A 21,278-nucleotide genomic window follows, 5' to 3' on the forward strand; every position below is an offset into this window, starting at 1 on the left:
GAGTAGTAGCCTGTTGCTGAAGAGTTACCGTTGGCCTAATCTCTTCCTTTGATAGAGCTGTTATCTTGATCGGGGTGCCGGTCTGGTCGAGCCCATAATAAATTCCTGGCAATTCCTGATACACCATTTCTGTTCCGTCGCTGTCGTACTGAACGAACGCAACGGGGTTGGACGAAGTCCCCGCGCCTTTTGAGGCCTGATGCCTCTGTCTGGTGGCGTGTCTGCTTGATGAAGCAGTCATTTCCTTGCTGCCACGGATAACCGGTGCTTGTTCTTTATTCTTCAGCGGTGTAGCAGCACCAGTAGCTGAGGAAGAAACAGCATTGTTGTTAGTCTTCTCACGCTGATTTGGCGGCACGTACTTGCCTGAACCGGATGGTTGGCCAAGAGAGCCAAGGATATCATTAGGATCCCCTAAAGCTTGGTTCAATACTTTTCTTGCTTGATTCAATTCTGCTCTCTGCATAGCTACCTCAGTTGCTAGGTTAGCCCCATCCTTGCGAAGACTTGCCAAATCCGAAGCTGTCTGCTTAGTGTGGTCCGCTATAGCGTCCAAAATTGCGTTTTGACGCTGATCCTGCTCGCTAGCGATACCTGCAGCGTGTGCCTTCACAGCACTTTCTGATTGTGAGATCTGCTGTCGGGTACTCTCTGTGTGTCGAGTCACACGCTGATCCAGTTCACGGAGGAGCCTATCCGCCTTTGCGGTTTCCCTGGAAAAATCAGCATCCATCTTCTTGCGATGGTTCTCGATATTCTCCATGATGATCGCGAACTTGACCTCAGAGGTCGCTCCTTCCGGAATAGGCTTCGGAACAAAAGCCTCTTCTTCCCCACTTTCCACTGCAGTGTTGACAGTGGCGGGGATAACAGGCTCGCTGGCCTGATTAGCATTGGCACTCTGACCCTCAGTAGTGGTCGAGCGATTCTCATCTTGTGCAGTTGACATACCGGGAGATGGGGGTGATGAGAGAATTGTTGCGTTACTTGTTCTTCAGAAAGACCATGACAGTCCGCGCGAGAATGCGGTCTGTAACTGGAGGTCTTATGTTTTGAGCAGTTACGTAGCCCTTTTGGTAAGGGTTATCGCTAGACTTCCCAATGGTTGCGTTCACAAAGAAACACTATTGTAGTCCCACTGGGCGTGCCAAAATGTTTGGCTCCAAAACCAGTTGGCTTGCAAACTGTCTCTTTTAAGCGAGTGATTGCACAGGAGTGCCAGCACCGCGGGGTGCAGTCGTTGGGGTAGTCCCTTGACCTGACTTCTTCTTCAAGCGCTGTGGACGAGGAAAGCACCAACCTCATCACAGGGTTCTTCTCTAGCCTTTCGGTAAAGGACTTTTGCCTTACGGATAAGGACTTTAGGTGTGATCTCTTTGGTCACCAAAATCGATACTCAACGTTGTAGGTTGAGCAGAGCAATCACTGGGAAGTTCTGAGAAAGCACGAGGTTTGCTAAAGCGTATCTTTAGCTTCGCTGGGTTGCGAGGGCGTTACCCTTGCTTCGCTGGTTGTATCGGTGGCGGTAGTACTGGCAGTCGGCTCGCGATGAGACTAGGGCTGGAAGCACGGTCGCTGGGTTGATCTGGTGATGCTGACAGTCGGCTTGCGAGGGGACTAAGACTGGCGGGCGGTCACCGGGTTTCAACAAGGTTGAAGGTTTGCTCCGGGGAGGCTTTGTAATCGTTGGGATTGATTGATTCGAGAGAGAGGGGTCCTTGATTTCACCGCTTAACCCTATACTTATACCCTAGGGTTTCGACTGCTCCTTGTCTTAGAAGGATTCTTAATTGAAGTTTCCTGTTTAATCTCTACTACTCAATTTCAAGAAGGTTTCGTCTCCTTATGAGTCATGGAATGGGCGAAACTACAACCCAAGCCCGAGTAGTTTTATTTTTGGGCCACAGGTATCGGCCCACTGGCTTGAACCCACCAAATGATCTTGCCAAAAATACTTTTGGGCTCAAACAGTCTCATAGACATTTTATCTGTTTAGTTAGTGAGATATGAAAGCTGCTGATGTTTTCTGTGCACATTTGCTTATCCCCATGCAACTGTTATTCAGTGAGCACCAAGCCGAAGCGTTAACAGAGAAGGGTCAAGGACGTACAAGAGATATTGGTAGACATCCAACATAATCAATTATGTGACTACTGAGTAATCCCTGGTGTAAGTATACATGTATTATATACAACTTATGCAATCTTTCTTTTGCAGGAAAATGATCTTCATGGAGAAACAGATATGGGAAGCATGAAACTGCATCACTTGTGACAGGCGATCAGCTAGTGTGTCAATAGCACATTGAATTATTTATCATACTAATCATTGCGTTGAATTCACTTAAACTGTAGCCTAAGAAAGACAGCGTTTAGCATATGTACTGAAAAAGCCATTCAACATTTTGGACTACACAGCGATGGGTACCTGATCTCTAGAGTGCACAATTTGAGCCTAAAAATATTTTTCCAGCTTGCCCTGTTATTTCATCCTGCATGCATTGGTGGATACATAAACTCGGTGTACACCTTTGTGATTCATGGTGACATATTTGCATTCTTGCTGACTTTATTGAGCCAGTATTTATAGATTTCTTAAAGTCATAGATTGCATTTATTTTCAGGTGGAACTCTTTTGTAGCCAACTGCCCCAGTGCCCTGTATGGAAATTATGTATGTTGAGGACTTTGTTCTGGGTTATTCTTTTTCTCTTTTTTGGGTAGTTTGTAGAAGCAATCCACCTTGAGCACAGCGAAAAACAAATATCAATGGTGGACGAAAAATTAAAATCAATCAAAGATCTTCCCATTTCTACTTGCTTGACCCATCAAGACAATAGGGAAACAAGCAAGGATACAAAAATACCTCCAAGGCCATATGCATTTGAGGCCACGAAAAGGTTTGAGTCCAGGCAACACAATAGGGAGATTCTAGTTGGACCTCCAAATCTGCTATTTGGACCTCCATTTTTTTTCTGTTCTTTTTTGACTTTGACAACTCATATGAAAAGACAAATAAGGACAAAGAGATAGAGAGAGAGAAAAAAAAAATCTTACTTGTCGTGGAAATCTTTTCCGTTTTTCTTTTCACTTTGAATGTACAGTCTCCCTTCAATCTCTCATGCTTGGATTCCAGATGATACCTTTGTAGAAATTTTTCAAATTGTTATTCTTTCCGATTAAAGTCTCTTCCATGACACCATAGACGCATCTAACTTGTTGCCCATCTTCTTTAACGTTAAACCATGAAATAACATTCAAATTCAAAACCCTAAAATAACATTCTACGTTAAACCCTATGGAAGAAAGTGAAGATGCAGCAATGGAGAGTCAAATTATCATGACTGAGTCTCAGGATAAGGTATGGGCCAAGAATTTTTAGTTACTTCTTCCTTCTCCTATATAAATAACTGAGGGGAGATGAGTAGTATATGATTTATTGCCTTATTGGTATGCAGGATCAACATCAAGATGATAATGAATCTACTCGATATAGTGGGATTGAATTGGAAAGCAGGGAAGATTATACAAATCAACTCACGCCAAGCTGAGTAATAATTGTTTATTATATTTTCTTGTCTTGCAAATTGGAGACAGTACGTCTTCTTGGTATATATTTTTCTTTGGTTCATTGGTATCTTTCAATCTTTCAAATTGAGAGTTGTTCCCTTGTTTCTTTCTTATTCTTCTTCTTTTTTTTTTTTTTTTTTTGTTTTGATGCGCCTCCCCTTCTTTGAGAGTTGTTTCTGTTGGTTCTACACGTCTATTTTTTGTGAGCCAATTTATTGTACCCATCTACAAGCATTAGTACTGATATTGCTCAGTCAATATATAGTTTCTTTATTTGATCAGTTCCATAATGGTTTTGAAATTCTATCACCAACTGATGTAGAGGTGTGCATTTGTGAGAATATATATATATATATATATATATATATCAGATACTCAACGTTCTAATGATTTCCAAATTTGCTATGTTTCCTGGTTCATTCTTAAGCTAAGATCTAACAGGGGGATAAGATATGTATGAAGATGTCTAACTACAACGTACAACTTTGCACATGTCCATCTTTATATGTATAATGAATATGTATACTAGGGGATTCTCAGCCAACCTTTGCACTTGTCCATCTTTATATGTATAATGAATATGTATACTAGGGGATTCTCAGCCAACCTGGTTGAAAGCTGAAGCCTTCCCATTCATATAGTGTTTCATTCTCTTTTATTTGTATATATCCTACTCATAGGTGTATTAGTGTAGAGTAGCTTTAAGGCTTAGGTTTAAAAAAAAGGTATGCTCCAAAACCGTGAAGCTAAAGCCAGAAATCTGGGCCTTGAAGGGGAAATTTTGATATTAATCTGCCATTCAAACAGAAATGCATGCCATTGAATGGAAGCGACCCAGTTTAACAACTATCTTACAACTGTGTTTTGAGTTACCTTTATCCCTTTACCCTTTAGATAGGTCTTATTCAGGTTTTTTTACTTCCCAACACTTTTATAAAAGAACCGAAAAGAAAACAAAGTCAATAGTTAGGTAAGCAAATTCAGAACAACTTCATAACTTATTGCTCTACCTACATAAAAGTACAATTCCACATTCTGCAGCTTAAACACAAATATAATTGTTTCTGATCTTATTGTTTCTTGTGTAGCATGTAATCTCTTAAGTCTTACCTAATGGAAATCCAATATGTTCTTGATGATATATTTATCATTCCATTGATTCAGTGGTATGGTTTTTTTAGGTCTTCAAAAGTAAAGGTGCATTAATTGAGTTGGTCCGTGCTATTGGAAGGAAGAACAATATGGTGATTATCATTCGAAGGTCTGATTCCGGAAATATCGGGAATAAAAAAAAGAGACCAAAAATAAAGTTTGTTGCGAGCGTGGTGGTGACTACAAGCGTGTTTTAAAGTTTGATGCTCAAAAGTCTTATGAAAAGAGTCAGAAAAAAACTGATGGAGATAGTACTCAAAAGAAAAGGCGTCCTAAGGCTAGTGGTACGAAGAAATGCGAGTGTCCATTCGCATTGAGGGGGATTAACATTGCTGGGGATGAATGGACATTGGAGGTTATATGTGGTGTACATAACCATCCTCCTTCTCAATCCCTTCATGGTCACTCATATGCCGGATGCTTATCTAAGGAAGAACATGCAATGTTAGTGGATATGTCAACTAGTTTGATGAAACCCAAGGATATTCTTACTGCTCTCAAGAAACGGGATAAAGATAACGTAACAATTATGAAGACGATATATAATGCCAGAAGAGTACATCGGACGAAGGTTATGGCTGGGAGATCACAAATGCAATGTTTGCTACATAAGTTGAGGGAACACAATTATGTTGAGCATCACAGGAGTGAAGGTGATATTATCACTGATTTGTTTTGGTGTCATCCTTATTGTCTTCAGATTTTACGTACCTTTCCACATGTTCTTATCATGGATTGCACCTACAAGACAAATAGATATTGTTTTCCTCTTTTTGAGATTGTTGGGGTGACATCTACTGAGAAGACCTTCAATGTTGCATTTGTTTATATGTCAAGAGAGGTGGAAGACAATTACACATGGGCTTTGAGTAGATTGAAGACTCTTTTGCAGAGTTAGAGGACACTTCTATATGTACTCGGGTTGCACTTAGCTGAAATCCCAGATAAATTAAATTTGGGATTTCAAAATGAGATAACACCTCCAAGTATAAACCCACACCTCATAAAAGGGATTGAAGCACTTTTTTCCATGTCTCTTTGTCAATTTGCATGGGCATCAATCCTTCACTGTCTCAGGGGTTAACAGATTTTTGCATGGGCGTCATCGGAACTTACACTCGAGATACCTTCCGTTAGATATGTCAACTATATTATTTTAGGCTTTGGATCCAAAATTCTGAAAAATCTGTCATCATTATGATATCGATCGGCTCGGTCAAATGATTAAGGCTTATAACCCTATTTTTGTGCACTATAAGCTTCAAAGGGCAAGAGCATCATTGGATCGTACACTTGAGAAACTTTTTGTTAGATGTGCCGACTACAATATTTTAGGTTTCGGATCCAAAATTAGGAAAAATTCGTCATCATTATGATGTCGATTGGCTCGGTCAAATGATTAAGGCTCATTAACCCTATTTTTGTTCACTACAAGCTTCAAAGGGCAACATCATCATCGAATGGTACACTTGAGAAACTTTCCGTTAGATGTGCCAAGTACATTATTTTAGTTTGTGCGTCCAAAATTCGGAATAATCCATCATCTTTATGATGTCGATTGGTCGGTCAAATGATTAGGGTTTAATAACCCTATTTTTGTTCACTACAAGCTTCAAAGGGGAAGAGTGTCATCGGATCGTACACCTGAGACATCGATCATTACATATGCCAAGGACATTATTTTAGGCTTTGGATTCAAATTTCAAAAAACTCAGTCGTAGTTATGACTTTGATCAACTCGGTCAACCGATTAATGCTTAATAACCCCTATTTTTGTTCACCACACGCTTCAAAGGGTAATGGCGTCATTGGAGCGTACCCTTAAGAGACCGACCTTTAGATGTGACAAGTACATTAGTTTAGGCTTCGGTATCAAAATTCGGACAATTCCATCATAGTTATGATTTCGATCCACTCAGTCAACAAATTAATGCTTAATAACCCTAGTTTTGTTCACTACATGATTCAAAGGACAAGGGCATCATCGGAGCCTACACTTGAGAGACCGACCTTTAGATATGACAAGTACATTATTTTAGTCTTCCGGTTCAAAATTCAGAAAATTCCGTTATAGTTATGATGTCGATTCGCTTGGTCAACAGATTAAGGCTTAATAACCCTATTGATGATAGTTGAAAAAATGTTAAAATAGTTGAAGAATGAGTTTACCTCTTGAATGATAGTTGATGGGATTGACAAAAAGTTGACTATGGGTGACAAAAGTTGATGATGGTTAACGATAGTTGATGATAGTCGACGAAATGTTACGATAGTTGAAGAAATGTTATTGAATGATAGTTGATGATGGTTGATGAAATGTTAACGATGAGTGACAAAAGTTGACGATAATTGACAAAAGGTTACGATAGTTTAAGAATGAATTTACCTATTGAATGATAGTTAATAATGGTTTACGATAGTTGAAGAATGAGTAACTCTTGAATGATAGTTGACGGTGGTTGACAAAAAGTTGATGATGATTATGATAGTTAACGATATTTGATTATAGTTGACAAAATGTTAAAATAGTTGAACAATGAGTTTACCTCCTGAATGATAGTTGACGGTGATTGACGAAAAGTTGACGATGGGTGACAAAAGTTGATGATAGTTAACGATAGTTGACAAAATGTTAAAATAGTTGAAGAATGAGTTTACCTCTTGAATGATAGTTGACGGTGGTTGACGAAAGGTTGACGGTGGTTCACCAAAGTTGACGATAGTTGACGAAAGATTACAATAGTTGAAAAATGAGTTTTAACTCTTGAATAATAGTTGACGATGGTTGACGAAATGTTATATATGTTACTATGGTTGAGGGTATAAATGTTACTATGGTTGACTAAGTGGATCGAATTTGAAACTATTATGAAATTTGCTAAATTTTTATTCACATGTATAAACTATTCTTATAATCTCATCTAACAGTCGGTCTCCTCATTTTCAAATGATTTGATGGGGTTTCCCTTTAAGACATTGGATATAAATATATAGTTACAAAGAAAAATATGGTTGACCAAGCGGATCAAGGTCGAAACGAATACCTAATTGGCAGAATTTTTAACAACCACCATAAAACATCTTAATCTTGCCATCTAATGGTCAGTTTCTCCAAATTCATTGTTCACCTTATTGTTTTCATAACTTCAAATGCAATGTACAAGTTATACAACATTAGCAGGCACATTTGTCTTTCTTACTGTCCATGAAATAGAATTCAAAAAATTTAATTTTTGACCATTCACATGTATCCACCACGTATTTATAGATGTCGTGTGAAAAAATAGGCACGGTTCGCGGTGGTTATGTCATCGGTCAACTAAGATGATATAAATGCTACTATGGTTGACTAAGTGGATCGAACTTGAAACTATTACGAAATTTGCTAAATTTTTATTTACATGCATAAAATATTCTTATAATCTCATCTAACGGTCGATCTCCTCATTTTCAATAGATCCGATGGGGTTGCCCTTGAGGAATTGGATATATAAATATATAGTTATAAAGAAAATTATGGTTGACCGAGCGATACAAGTTTGTGGATATATGGAACGCGAAAATCAGAGTTCGTATGAGAAAGTTATGAGCGTTTGAAAATTTGGAAAGTTACTATAAGTAGGAGTTTCCATTTTCGGAAACTTACTATTTCCATTTTTCCATTTTCCTTTTCCAGAAACCAGAAACGTTACGTTCTCTCTCCTTACCCACGTCTGACCCGACCCAGCTTTTCCGGTGAGCTCCAGGGATCTCCGACGATGAAACTTTCCAAATCAGTTCGTCTCCTCCATCTGGTCGTCTATGTGGCATCCTCTAGTGGCGATATCCACGTGTGCAGCGCAGCAAGGCGGTGCAGTTTGGTGTTTTCTGATTCGGTCGGAAAACGTAGCTCCAGTGACTTCATGGCTTCATGCTTCCTTGTTTGGGTTCAGAGAATGCTCCCTGATCGATCTGTGGTGGTTGTTTGGATCGATTTATGTGGAAATCGGTTCAACTCAGATTGAGCAAGAATCCAAAGCTTGTGAGGTAGTTTTCGACACTTTATGCTTGTTTTCTGACTTCGAGCTAGCTATGAAAATTCACAAGCATGCTTAGATGATCAGCTTTGATGTTGAGAATTTTGTGAAATATTGAGTTTTGGCCGGCGGCGGTGCGCCACTGTCTGTGGCGGCGTTCTGGTGGCTTTCCAGCCATGTAAGGGACTGTTTCTAGTATTATATATCTTCTACTAGTCGATACGAGCATTTCGATATATAATATGCAGTTTTTGGAGTTTGTATGAATTTATTATGATTTTTACGGTTTCATACCGGTTGATTTATTTGATCAGTGAGGATCCGAGCGTCCGATCGACTTGTGGTTTTGTCACATTGATTGTGGAAGTATTCCAGAGACTTTGGGAGGTCTTGGATGTGGTTTTGCCTCAATTGGCGTTACTTATGGGGATTTAGTTCAAAACGAGGGTTTCGAACTTTAATCACTTTGTGATTCATGCACTGAATCAAGACCCTATATGTTCAGGTGCTTGTTGGACTTGTTGAACGGATTGCGGCGATTATGCTTGCTTTGGTTAACGTGTGAAGACGTAGTAGGATTCTGAGGTGAGTAAATCTCAAGATATTCGTTATGAGCATGATCGGTATTCGTTATGAGCAAGATTACCCTATTGTCTTGGAGTTATTAGGTTAATTATGACTATAGTTGGTATTAGTGGTATTCCTGAGTGAATGACTACGTATATATATATTTATGTGAAATATATATGTATTGATGAATCTTTTATGATGATTGCCATGTAAAGTTTGTGTAGGAATATCTGTGTAATGAATTGTTGAGATCAATGAGATAAATCTTTGTGATGATTGCTATCTGTGTGATGACTCTCTGGACAACGGCTATCTGCGTGATGACTGACGAAATCTGTGTGATGATCAGCTGGATGATGGCTATCTATGTGATGATCCTCGAAATCTATGTGATGATCAGTAGGATGATGACTATCTATGTGATGACGGGTGGAATCTGTGCGATGATCAGTGTGACGACTGCTCGGTAGCGGAGCTGAATTGTTATTAAGTTAACAATAATCGAGAAGAATGTTGTGATGGCTGGGCTACTTATGGACGTCAGAGTGTGGGGTTACGATGATTACTATGATTTGAATTGCTTGACTTAGTGTGACCTCATGAACTAAATTATCTGCAGGGGTTACCATGAATTGTTTTGCTTGTTTTGAAATGTGATTACCTTGTTTCTTCTTGATTTTATTGATCGATGGTTTGATTTATCTTAAGAGCCATAGTGGTGACGAATTATACTATGTGGTGAGGATAGGAAGTTGATTCATTGATTTTCACCTTCGATGTCATGTTGATGACAAAAGCTCCTAGTGGGGAGGGAATAAGTGTGATTTGGAATTTGCCGTAGTGCGTTAGAATGGCATCAAACATTGCTTGAGGAAGTCTTGTTTGATTTAATTTGTGTAATAGGACGCTAGTTGAGAATCTGAGCATGAGGCTTTAGTCACCAATTGACTTTTGTAGGCACAATATGGAACGTTATGGAATTGATGGCCGTAGGTGTAAGATATGTGCATATCGTGTTTAGGTTGAGGTGACTTAAGAATGTGTTTCTACTTTGTGATTTTGAGTTTACTCATACGCTTGCAAAAGCTTACCGGGTTTGTTGTGTGGCAATCCGGTGCACCATTCAAACGGTGTAGGGGTTAATCCTGCAGGTCAGGGTAATCGTGGCTGAAGCGGAGGCGTCATCCTTGCAGCTTTACGGTAGGAAGCCATGTTTGTGACTTTACTATTGATAAGGACTTCCGTTGTGTAGTTAACTCTGAGGAGCATTTACGTTTTATTTTGTTGTTGGCAATTTAATTCGTAAGCTTATGTAATATATGACTCTACGGAGCGGGTCAATATTGACATAGTGGGTTTAGGGCATCAATATGTATTTAGAAGGAAAAAGGTTTCTTGGTATTTGGTATTGCTGGTTGAACGATCATGCATATATAATTATGGGCTTGTATATCGATTTTTATTTGTGTTAAAAATTAGGGGCGTGACAGCAGCTTCCCTTCTCCATCTTCCAACCCAACACAGCTAAGAAATCTCAATCCCCAATCTCCAAATTTCCCTCAAAATTAAGCCAAAGCGGCGAAAGCCCAATTCATTTAAGGGATGAGGCTGAATTGGGGTGAGTCGATTTGGTGGAGTTGGGTGACTCAAAGCCTCAAACAATCAAACTCATCTCTCGATTCAAAACCCAGAAACTCACCTCAAATTCCCGAGGGTGGGTCGGTGATTGGAGGGTGGAGGGACAAGATTTGATCTTGTTTTTGGAGAGCTGGGTTTTGCGCGGACTGGTCAGTGCCGACGTAAGCACACTTTTTGACTCCCACAGCATCGAGAATGTTGAGCAAGTCGTCGACGAAGGCGTCCAGGTTGGTGTAGCAGTTGAAATCGAAGTAATCGGGGTTGACGCTTCCGGCGCAAACAAGGTCATATAGAACGATGCGATAGTAAGGTTTAAAGAAAGGAAGAATGCGACCCCAGGCGGACTGGTCAGTGCTAAAGCCATGGGCCAGGACCAGGTACTGCTCGCCCGACCCGGTTACCCAGACATTCAGAGCTTCCAAGATTCTGGTATTGCTGGGCATGTTTGTAGAGGGAGGTGAGGCTAATAGACTTAGTCTTTTGTGTATGTGGGAAATGGGAATTATGGTATGTGGTTGTGAGTTGTGAGAAAATTAAGAGCAAGTCCACCCATTGAGCTTGACCGATCGAGACTATTCACTGCTTTTTTGCCTTGTATTTCCACTATTGAGCTTGACCAGTCAGATACTATAGCCAAAATGTCACGACCAGTCAAGTTTTTAGTCAAGAACTCGACTAAAAACTTGACTAGTCATGACATTTTGTGAACAGTATTTGACTGGTCAAACTCAATAGTGGAAATACAAGGCAAAAAAACAGTGAATAGTCTTGATCGGTCAAGCTCAACGGGTGGACTTACTCTAATGGGGAATAGGTTATAGTAGGGGTCGTCATTGGGCTCGGGCCAGGCCAAAACATATTTTTTTTAATTTTTGGGCCGAGCAGGGTCGGGCTTCTCTTAAAAATCAAGGCCCAGGGCCGCCCATGGGCCTAGGGTTTTACGGGCTTTTTTGGGTGGGCAGGGCCGAGCCCATTATATTTATATGTCATATTATTTTGTTAAAAAAATATAAAAAGCTATAAAAAAATGATGATATGTTAATGATTGAACAAAATAAAATACAAAATTAAAAAAACAAATGGCCTAATGCAATAATTAGTTCAATATAACTACATAAAAAGATATTAATACAAGAATTGAATGGGCTTTCATGCGAGCTTATAAGGCCAGGCCAGGCGGGCTTTAATGGGCATATAACGGGCCAGGCCTGGGCTTTGAACCCTCCGCCCTACGCCTGCCTCGTGCTCAATGGGCAGGGCCGAGATGGGCTTTGATGCGGGCCCGGCCGGGCTTTTGTCCATTGGGCCGAGCAGGCGCCCATGGGCTTTTAGGCCCGCGGGCCAAATGATGACCCCTAGGTTATAGGTAGGCGAGTGATGAGTAGGTGTGTGCATTTAGTTTGGTTTCTGGTGCTTGGAGAGTTTGGTATTTATAAGTTTATATTGCCGAGGAAGTATCTGGGAAGAAGTAGATATTGCAAGACAAGATTTGATCTTGTTTTTGGGCGTGGTAGTGTTGTCGCCGCCGCCGTTGGAGGAGGAGGAGAGACTGGATGCTGAAGTGGGTGAGCTCAGGCTTCTCTCATATGAAGAACAGAGGTGGGTTTTGTGGAGCCGGAAGAAGGAAGAAGAAAGAGATAAAAAAGAAGGAAAAAAATTATTAAAAAAAAAAACTGAGGGCATAATAGACATTTTGGTGTCAAAAAATGCCACGTCAGCTACTTAACAGAGGTTTAAGACGCAGAGGACCTATTGGTCCGAAATTTTGAAGTACAAGGACTAAACGTGTGAAATTAGAAAGTCAGGGACTGAAGTGTTTTATGGTCAAAAGCTCAAGGACTAAACAGTATTTAGTCCATAATAATATCTTTTAATTTGTTTAGTAAGTTTTGTATTCTCATTGAAAAAAAAAAAAAAGATAAAAGGGGAAAAAAGTAAAGATAAGTTGCCTCTATTTGCATTAGCAGAATTGATATTATTTGAGTTAGAGATGTCTCATGATAGCCTAATGTACAAGTCAGGACTGAGGAGGTGGCAAGCACACTAGTGTACTTCTTTTCCAATTCTGCTGTTACTAGGCCTGGGATCGGTTTGGCTCGGCTTGGGAAAGGGCCCTTACCGAAACCAATACCGAATTTATAGTCGGCTCGGTTCGGTTCAGGATGCCGGAATCTCATCTTCAATACCGACTAGTCCCGAATCCAATCGGTTCGGTATCAATCGGTACTGAACAGTTCTGAATATCAAAATTTCCAGAAACCTGAAAGAATGCAGCATAATCAATAACTAAGACCATCTTATCATTATCAATTTCTTTTTTCAACTAGTACTTAACTACTTAGCATTATAATTTTCAACAACCAAGCAAACAAATGCATATTAGCATGCTAACCCACGCACTCTTTAATATTAGTACCTTAACAGCAGCTCTACCTACATAGGATTGCATATTTGCAGGGTTTGCTATAAACTACACAAACACCAACTGATCCTTATCTTGATTAAAATCTCTTTGCATATAAAGAACTAAAATTTCACTACAGAAACCTCACAGATCCAACCACTAATCAACCCCAAATTCAAATCAAGCTACACAATCAGTCAATCATGCTGCTACAAAGTATAAAGCATGAATGAAAATAGAAAAATCTGAGAAAGTGAGAGACTTACACTACAAGAATATTGTTTATTCATAGCACAAATTAATAGCCTTTTTCCCTTAAGTGCTATTATTTGTCACTTTTAAGATCAAAAAAAAAAAAAAAAACAATGTGGAAACGTTATAGTTTCACTGGAAAAGTTAACGCCAATAGAAAAGTGAAGGCGGGATTAAAAATTTTGGTTTCGCTGTTCGGCTTAGCTTATCAAATGAATAAAAAAACAACGGGAGTTTATTAGAGCGTTTTCACTATAGTTCTTCTCTATCCGCTGCCGTCATCGCCATTCTTTCTCCTCCTCCTCATCCTCTCACTCCTCTTCATCATCGCCGCTGCTGTCATCGCCATTCTCTTCAATTCTTGTGAGGTCACCAGAAAAGTGAGTTTATACTATTCCTTATGTTTTGCTCTTCTAAGCTTCGTGTTCTGGTGGTTTTGTTTTACAAGTGAGATTGGGTATTTAGGCTGAGTTTTAATCTATTTGGGTTTTTGTTTCCCTTGATTTCTTTGATGGGTTTTTCTGTCTCTTAAAGATTAGGTGCTTTGATTTCGTGTTTGTACTGGTTTGTGAAAGTTATTTGTTAATTGTTTTTACAGATCTGCTTGAGCAAGGCGATTTGAGGGGTCTCTATGCTCTTTCTCAAACCAGACAGCAGAGCTACTTGTTGATGCTTCTTAATTATCTGGACGACCAATATCTCCAACTCTCTTTGGAATTTTCTTCGAGGTTTGTTTCCTTTCGTTTCGTTTGGTCATGATCGATTTCTATTCCAACAACTTTCTCTTGCTTATTTTTGACTTTTACTTATTCTGTGTGTCGATATGTTCTCACTGATTTATTGCTTAATTTTAGTGGAACGTTCACTACTGTTTAAATCGTTTATAGGAGTAACATTGTGGTTGCTTGTTCAATGGTGTATTGATTCTGTTCTGTTTGATCATAGAGCTGATCCCTAGTACGAGAAAGGAGCATGGAATTTTATGAAAACGGTAGAGTGTGAACTCCAAATCAAAGAAAGGGTGCAAGTTATTGGATGTTAGTGGATTGGGACAAATAGTTGGTGAAGGACGTTGTTCCTCAAGTGATCCAAATAAGCTTGTTCATTTTGTTCCCTTGGGTCCTAATGCTATGAGAGTTTGGGTAGATACACTGAAAGTCCCAACTGCATCCCTTTGGAGGCCATCATCTGAACTAGAAATTATTGAAGATATTAGGGGAATTTGATTCTACACCCAAATTAACACCCCTCTTTTAGAATAAACCCATCCATAAGAGTGTTTTAATATACACCCAAACCAATTAATTAGATTTATGCAAAATAAAAAAACCTATTAAATAGACTAAATAATAAAACCCAATGTTGTTAAGAATTATTGAATCTGCCACTTTCAAATTCCCATTCACCTATTAAATAGGATTGATAATAAAATCCTGTAATGTTGCTGATGGAAGTTGATCATGAAACGGCTGCCCATAGACGTCGCCCAGAATTACTTAACCCTTGATTTCAGCAATTGATAATTCTCCTCTGGGTTGGAGGTTACGTAACTTCACATTGAAAAGTGTAATCTGCACATTCAAAGCTGGTGTCAATATCTCTACAAGCTTGTGATATAAATGGATTGCACAATCAGAGGTTGGTGGGTTGCCTGTGTTCGACAGCATATCCGATTGGTATGGTTGATGAGTATTGTGATTGCTATCTATTCAAAAGGTGTGTGTGCTCCTGACGAAGAGGTATTTGTTTTGGGGAAAAAAATGCAAACAGAACCTGACCTTTGGCCCATTAGTAACTTTAGTACCTGACAAAAAAAAATGTCACTTTAGTACCTGAAGTTTGGACCCCGACCCAACATTAGTACTTGAAACACTGTTCGTCGTTACAGCGCTAGCCACCTGGCAAACTTCGAGGGGTATTCTGGTCCCTTCAACTATTCCCGCCAATTCAGTCACAGTGAATCTATTTCTTGGCGCCAACTGACCAAAGTATATATCACTTTGGTACCTGATATTTGAAGCCCGACACAAGAAAATTACCTTGCCTATTGATAACCATAGCCTAAAACTAGCTACGGAGAGAAATCAGAGAACAAAATCATCATCATATTGACCAAATTTCAGTTTCTCTCTCTCTATGCGCTAATTATGGTTTATTTGGATTGAAAAACAAAGATGGTCTCCTCAGATATACAGAACAAATCCCCCGGCTCCTTCTGCGTCGCCCAAATCCAGTCCGACATTTCCGCCGCGCCGCCATACCTCTGACGAACCTCTATCACGACAACAGACGTCATCCTTGATCTTTAGCAGCAAACCTGAAGAACTCAATTCGTCCAGTCAAATTGAAATCAGATTGAGCAGGTTTTGATCCACCTCGTTTCAGCCTCAAATTGATGGAACCTCAATGGAGCCGGCGATAGACCGCTTCGTAATTCAAGCTTTGTGTTTGTTGTGGATGATAAGGGCAACAAGATAAAGATCTGGTCATCAATCCAATTTTCTCCTCATCCACGTACAATCGAGGCTACAAATAGAGATGTAAGGTACTCATCAATCCCAGCCAAAGATGATCAGGCTTTCTCCTCGCTGGCTAAACAGTTGAGGTCGTAATCGGACTTGGAGGCTAAGTTGTTGAGGTCGACAGTGACAGAAACTGAGCAGTTGAGGTGGAATGCAAATCGGAGATGCAGTTGATGGCGATGGCAGTTGAGGTCGAAAGTGGTGAGAGAGAAGGTTGGTGACGATGCCGTGGTGGGCAGCCCAACTTTGGTAGTAGCTGGAGTTGGCGTCGGGGCTTTGCAGGGTGGAGAGAGAGAGAGAGAGAGAGAGAGAGAGAGAGAGAGAGAGAGGGGAAATTAAAAAAAAAAAAAAACAAATTAGAGTTGAATTTACTTATATGCCCTTCAAGTATTGTCAGTTGACTAACGCCGTAACGGCGAACAGTGTTTCAGGTACTAATGTTGGGTCGGGGTCTGTACTTCAGGTACCAAAGTGACATTTTTTTTTTGTCAGGTACTAAAGTTACTAATGGGCCAAAGGTCAGGTACTGTTTGCATTTTTTTCCCTTTTTTTTGTGATGGTTCTAGGTTTTTGATATTGAGTAGGTATGATAGACTATACAAGTTCTTGATTGCAGGTTTTTGTTTCATCTTCTTGTTTCTCAATAGATACTACAAGTTAATTTTGATGGCTAAAGAGTACACCCACCTGGAATTTAGGTGCGACCTTCTCAAGTTTGGACGTGTTATGACCGACGAGTTAAGGGCTGAAATTACTGAAGTGCAGCTTGATCTGATTGCACCCTCCATCATCTACAATAACATGGACCCTATTATGGAAAATTAATGAACATGGAATATTGATTCTATACCTACGCCTATTGGAATGGGGAATCAAATTTCATTCAAAAAAAGGGAAAAAAAAAAACAATATGACATACCTTGATGAGAGGATGTTTAATCACTACATGATAGGAATACCTCCACAAAAGGATGTTTAATCAGATTGAGAAATCTACGAAATCTAATAGCAATATCTACACAACCACATCTACTTAAAAATAGCAAATATAAAGATCAAATCTGAAAGGAAGAGATATACAATAATTAAGACAATTAATCTTTTTAAATAAGGAATATCTACACAAACATATCTTCTAAAATATGGCATCAGTTACATACAATAATTAAGGCAATTGATCACGTTGACATATTTAATATTAGGATTATCTACACAAACATATCTACTAAAAAATGGCAAATATATAGGTCAAATAAAAAAGGAAGAGATATGCAATAATTAAGGCAAGTAATCGTTTTTAAATCACGAAAAATAAATTGATGGTATTAAATTCTAATTTGTGTTTATAATTGATGACATATTCAAATTTTAAAAAAAAAACACCTATATTTGAGGAATTTTTTCCTTTTTCGACGAGAAGGGTAAAATAGTCAAACTAAAAAAAAGAGAAAAAAAACTTAATTATAGACTTAAAACCTATACGGTAGGTTTAATTATGTGAATGGGTGTAGATTAAAAGAAAACATATGATTGGGTTTCCCTTAAAAGGAGCTTCATTTTTTGGGTTTTTTTTTCTAATTTTCTAAAGATATTATTGGTACTACAGTAGCATGGCCAGCAGACAAAGTGGTTATGTTTTAGAGCTCCGGTATGCATTTAAACTCCTATGATTATATTTCTTCCCAAATAATTTGTTAACATTGACAAAATTTCTCAAGCTACTTGGTTCTCAGTAAGTTGTTGTAGGAAACTAAGTTAATGAATAATGATTACTTGTTTGATTGCCTTTGCTTTTTATTTCTTATTTTGTGATAGTTCAAAGATGCTAAGAGAGCTATATATGAAGGTTAGAAGCTAGTAATGGACTGATGTGGTCATGAATGCTAGGAGCTACGCACAAGTACTTTTTGATTGAGACATTATAGTACCTGTTTATCTTTTCCTTAGATTAGTTATGCAAACTGATCAACTGCTAGTTTTGGAGACAATTTTATTGAATTGTATTTGAAATTCATATATGAAGTTTGAGTATTGATGAGACGATTGACATTTATTTTTGTATCTTCTTCATGCTTTATATGAAATTTTGTACCAGCTAGTGATAAAATTAATATCCAGACAATGACAAAGTTTCTTAAATGCTATGAATCAGGATATGTAAATGTGTTTTGAATTTTCATTCGATAGCACTAGATAAGTGCTACAGAAAACTGAACAATAGCGTTCACTATCACCAAAAGTGGTCAATTGATAGCACTTGAGAAATGCTGTGGAAACCAAGAAAATAGCATTTGTTAAACGCTATGATAGGCCAAACAACAATGCTTAGAAAATGCTATTATTAACTCGACTGTAGCATTTTTCAAACGCTACTAGAGGTCAAGCAATAGCGCTTCAAAAACGCTATCAATATCAAACGTATTATAGCGTTTCTGAAAACGCTATGACTGACCCTGTACCTATTATAGCTCGGGCAGACATAGCGTTTACTAAAATGCTATTGAATCCTACCATAGCGTTTTTCGAACGCTATAGATGAAAATCTATGGTGTAGTGTTGCTTGCAGTTTTCCCATCGATTAGGAGTGGGAGCCTGGAAGAATCGAGTTGGAGTCAAATCGAGGCTCTTAACTTGTTCACTCTTGAACTCTGATTTGGTCTCTATGAGAGGACTTAGAGGAGTGACTGAGTGAGAGCATTCGATTCTTCGATGGACAGGAGAGAGGAGTGAGAGCCTTCGATTCTTCGATGGAGGGCAGAGAGGAGTAATAGCCTTCGAATCTTCGATAGAGGGCAAAGAGGAGTGATAGTGTTCGTTCAATTCTTCAATGGAGGGTAGAGAGGAGTGTGAGAGCGTTCGATTCTTCGATGGAGGAGAGCAGAGAGGAGTGAGAGCCTTCGAATCTTCGATCAGTCGATGGAGGGCAGAGGCCCAGTTTAGGACTTTAGGGTTTGTGTGAGTTGAGAACGGCAGAACGCGAAGCAATTGGGAGTTTAGGGCTAACATTTACGACAAGTCGTGCTTTCTATGTAAAAGATTAGAAAATCGGGTCGGGTCGGCCAATACGGTATGTATTTGACCCATACCGATGCCGGCCTGTTTGCATACTTTTCGGTACGGTTCGGTTCGGGAATGCGTGGAAATGACTTTGCAGACCGACCCGATCGGTATCAGCTCGGATCGAATGGTTTCGGTCTCGATTTGCAATTCCCAGGCCTAGCTGGTACTACTCGAGCTTATAAGACCTTTGAGCAAAATCATGTTTGTTTTGTCGAATTTTTTAGGATTAATTTTAGTTATCCCTGAGGTTTGGGGGTTTCATCATTTCACCCCCTCTACTTTCAATTTTGACTTTTTACCCCCTAAACTTTCCAATTTCAATAAGCGGTGTCCTATTTCTCCTATTCCGTCCAAATTGGACGTTAACTTTGACTTTTGAGGGCTAAAATTGTCATTTCAAAAAAAAAAATTCCTTTATATTTTTTTTTTTTCTGTTTCTTCTTTTTTTTTTTATTTAATTTTTTTTTTTATAAAAATTTTGTCTTCAACCTATACACCACAAGTTATAATAAGTTTATAAAACAAAAAAATACTCTAGGTGGTTGAAAGCCGCTCGCTGGTCTACGATATTTGTGATATATCTCCGATAAAGTGAAGAATTTTAGGATATATCGCCAATAAAGTGAAGAAATATCTGTAAAAAATAATGTTACACTTTATCTGTAAATAAATATCTGTAAAAAATGATTTTACACAGATATTTCTTCACTTTATTGGGGATATACAGATATTTACAGATAAAGTGTAAAATCATTTTTTACAGATATTTCTTGACTTTATTGGGGATATATCCTAAAATTCTTCACTTTATTGGAGATATATCACAAATATCGTAGACCAAAAATGATTTTACACAGATATTTCTTCACTTTATTGGGGATATACAGATATTTATTTACAGATAAAGTGTAAAATTATTTTTTACATATATTTCTTCACTTTATTGGGGTTATATCCTAAAATTCTTCACTTTATTGGAGATATATCACAAATATCATACACCAGCGAGCGGCTTTCAAACACTTAGAATATTTTTTCTGTTTTTATAAACCTATTATAACTTGTGGTGTATAGGTTGAAGACAAAATAAAATAAAATAAAAAACGAAGAAACAGAAAAAAAAAAAAAAAAAAAAAAAAAAAAAAAAAAAAGGAATTTTTTAATTTTGTTGGTCTTGAAATGACCATTTTAGCCCTCAAAGGTCAGAGTTAACGTCCAATTTGGACGGAATAGGAGAAATTGGACACGGCTGATTGAAATTGGAAAGTTTAGGGGGGTAAAAAGTCAAAACTGAAAGTAGAAGGGGCGAAATGATGACACCCCCAAACCTCATGGGGGGTAAACTGAAATTAATCCAATTTTTAATTTGTGGAGAAAAGAGGAGACAAGAACGAGAAGTCACTAAAAGTCTAAAACGAGCCAAATCTAATTCATCAGATTAGAAGACAGGGCACTAGCACTTAGAGCAAATTCATCCATTGGGTTACTGGCTTAGATTTTGTTAACTGTTTTTTTTATGTTTGTTTCTACCCGTTAGATCTAGGTCACTTGGACAGTTTAGAACTGACTTGGGTCATTTTGAGTCACTTTTTGAGTCAGTTTGTAGTGACCCAAGTCAGTTTGGAAACTGACCTAGTGACCTAGACCTAACAGATGGAAACAAACATAAAAAAGCAGTGAACAAACCCAAAAATCAAGTGACCTGATCCAGTGACATAACGGGTGAACTCTAATGACTTCGACAAAAAAAATTTACTTTATGCTTAAAAAGTTGCCGAAGTTGTGTGGCAGCTTCATAGCCTCAAATAATCAAATTATTGGATTACCACTTCCACCCACCCCGCCTGATAGTTGACCTGGGAGTTGGCACATCAACGGGTCATGGACGCCAGACCGGGAAGGAAAAAAAAACAGAGAGAGAGAATTGAACTGACAACGTGAACATATTAGGCCTCATCAAAAAGCCCGCGGATCAAGTGGGCCGATGGAGGCCCGCCGGCCCGGAGGGCTTTTAGCCCGGCCCGGCCCGTCAAAAAACCTGCAAAAGCCCGCCTTGGTGGGCCGAGGGCCGGCCCGCCTAAAGCCGGCAAAAACCC

General features: G+C 38.9%; 2 protein-coding genes across 2 annotated transcripts; one reads left to right on the forward strand and one right to left on the reverse strand.

Annotated features, from left to right (window-relative positions):
- Positions 1-3,296: 3,296 nt before the first annotated feature.
- Positions 3,297-5,618, forward strand: LOC121052734. Its single transcript, XM_040518445.1, has 4 exons — positions 3,297-3,359; positions 4,750-4,812; positions 4,947-5,240; positions 5,421-5,618. The coding sequence occupies exons 1-4, from the start codon at positions 3,297-3,299 to the stop codon at positions 5,616-5,618; spliced, it is 618 nt and encodes a 205-aa protein (XP_040374379.1).
- A 5,388-nt stretch (positions 5,619-11,006) lies between these two features.
- On the reverse strand, positions 11,007-11,387 carry LOC112198325 (strigolactone esterase D14-like). The gene has a single exon (XM_024339426.1). The coding sequence runs from the start codon at positions 11,385-11,387 to the stop codon at positions 11,007-11,009; it is 381 nt and encodes a 126-aa protein (XP_024195194.1).
- Between the last annotated feature and the right edge of the window lie 9,891 nt (positions 11,388-21,278).

Source organism: Rosa chinensis, chromosome 1 (assembly GCF_002994745.2).
Source record: "Rosa chinensis cultivar Old Blush chromosome 1, RchiOBHm-V2, whole genome shotgun sequence".
Taxonomy (NCBI): Eukaryota; Viridiplantae; Streptophyta; class Magnoliopsida; order Rosales; family Rosaceae; genus Rosa; species Rosa chinensis.

Coding starts and splice junctions, on each gene's coding strand:
- LOC112198325 (XM_024339426.1), bottom strand. CDS start 11,387: ATGCCCAGCAATACCAGAATCTTGGAAGCTCTGAATGTCTGGGTAACC.
- LOC121052734 (XM_040518445.1), top strand. CDS start 3,297: ATGGAAGAAAGTGAAGATGCAGCAATGGAGAGTCAAATTATCATGACT. Junction 4,813..4,946: donor TTGGAAGGAAGAACAATATG/GTGATTATCATT, acceptor TCTTATGAAAAG/AGTCAGAAAAAAACTGATGG. Junction 5,241..5,420: donor AGAAACGGGATAAAGATAAC/GTAACAATTATG, acceptor TATTGTCTTCAG/ATTTTACGTACCTTTCCACA.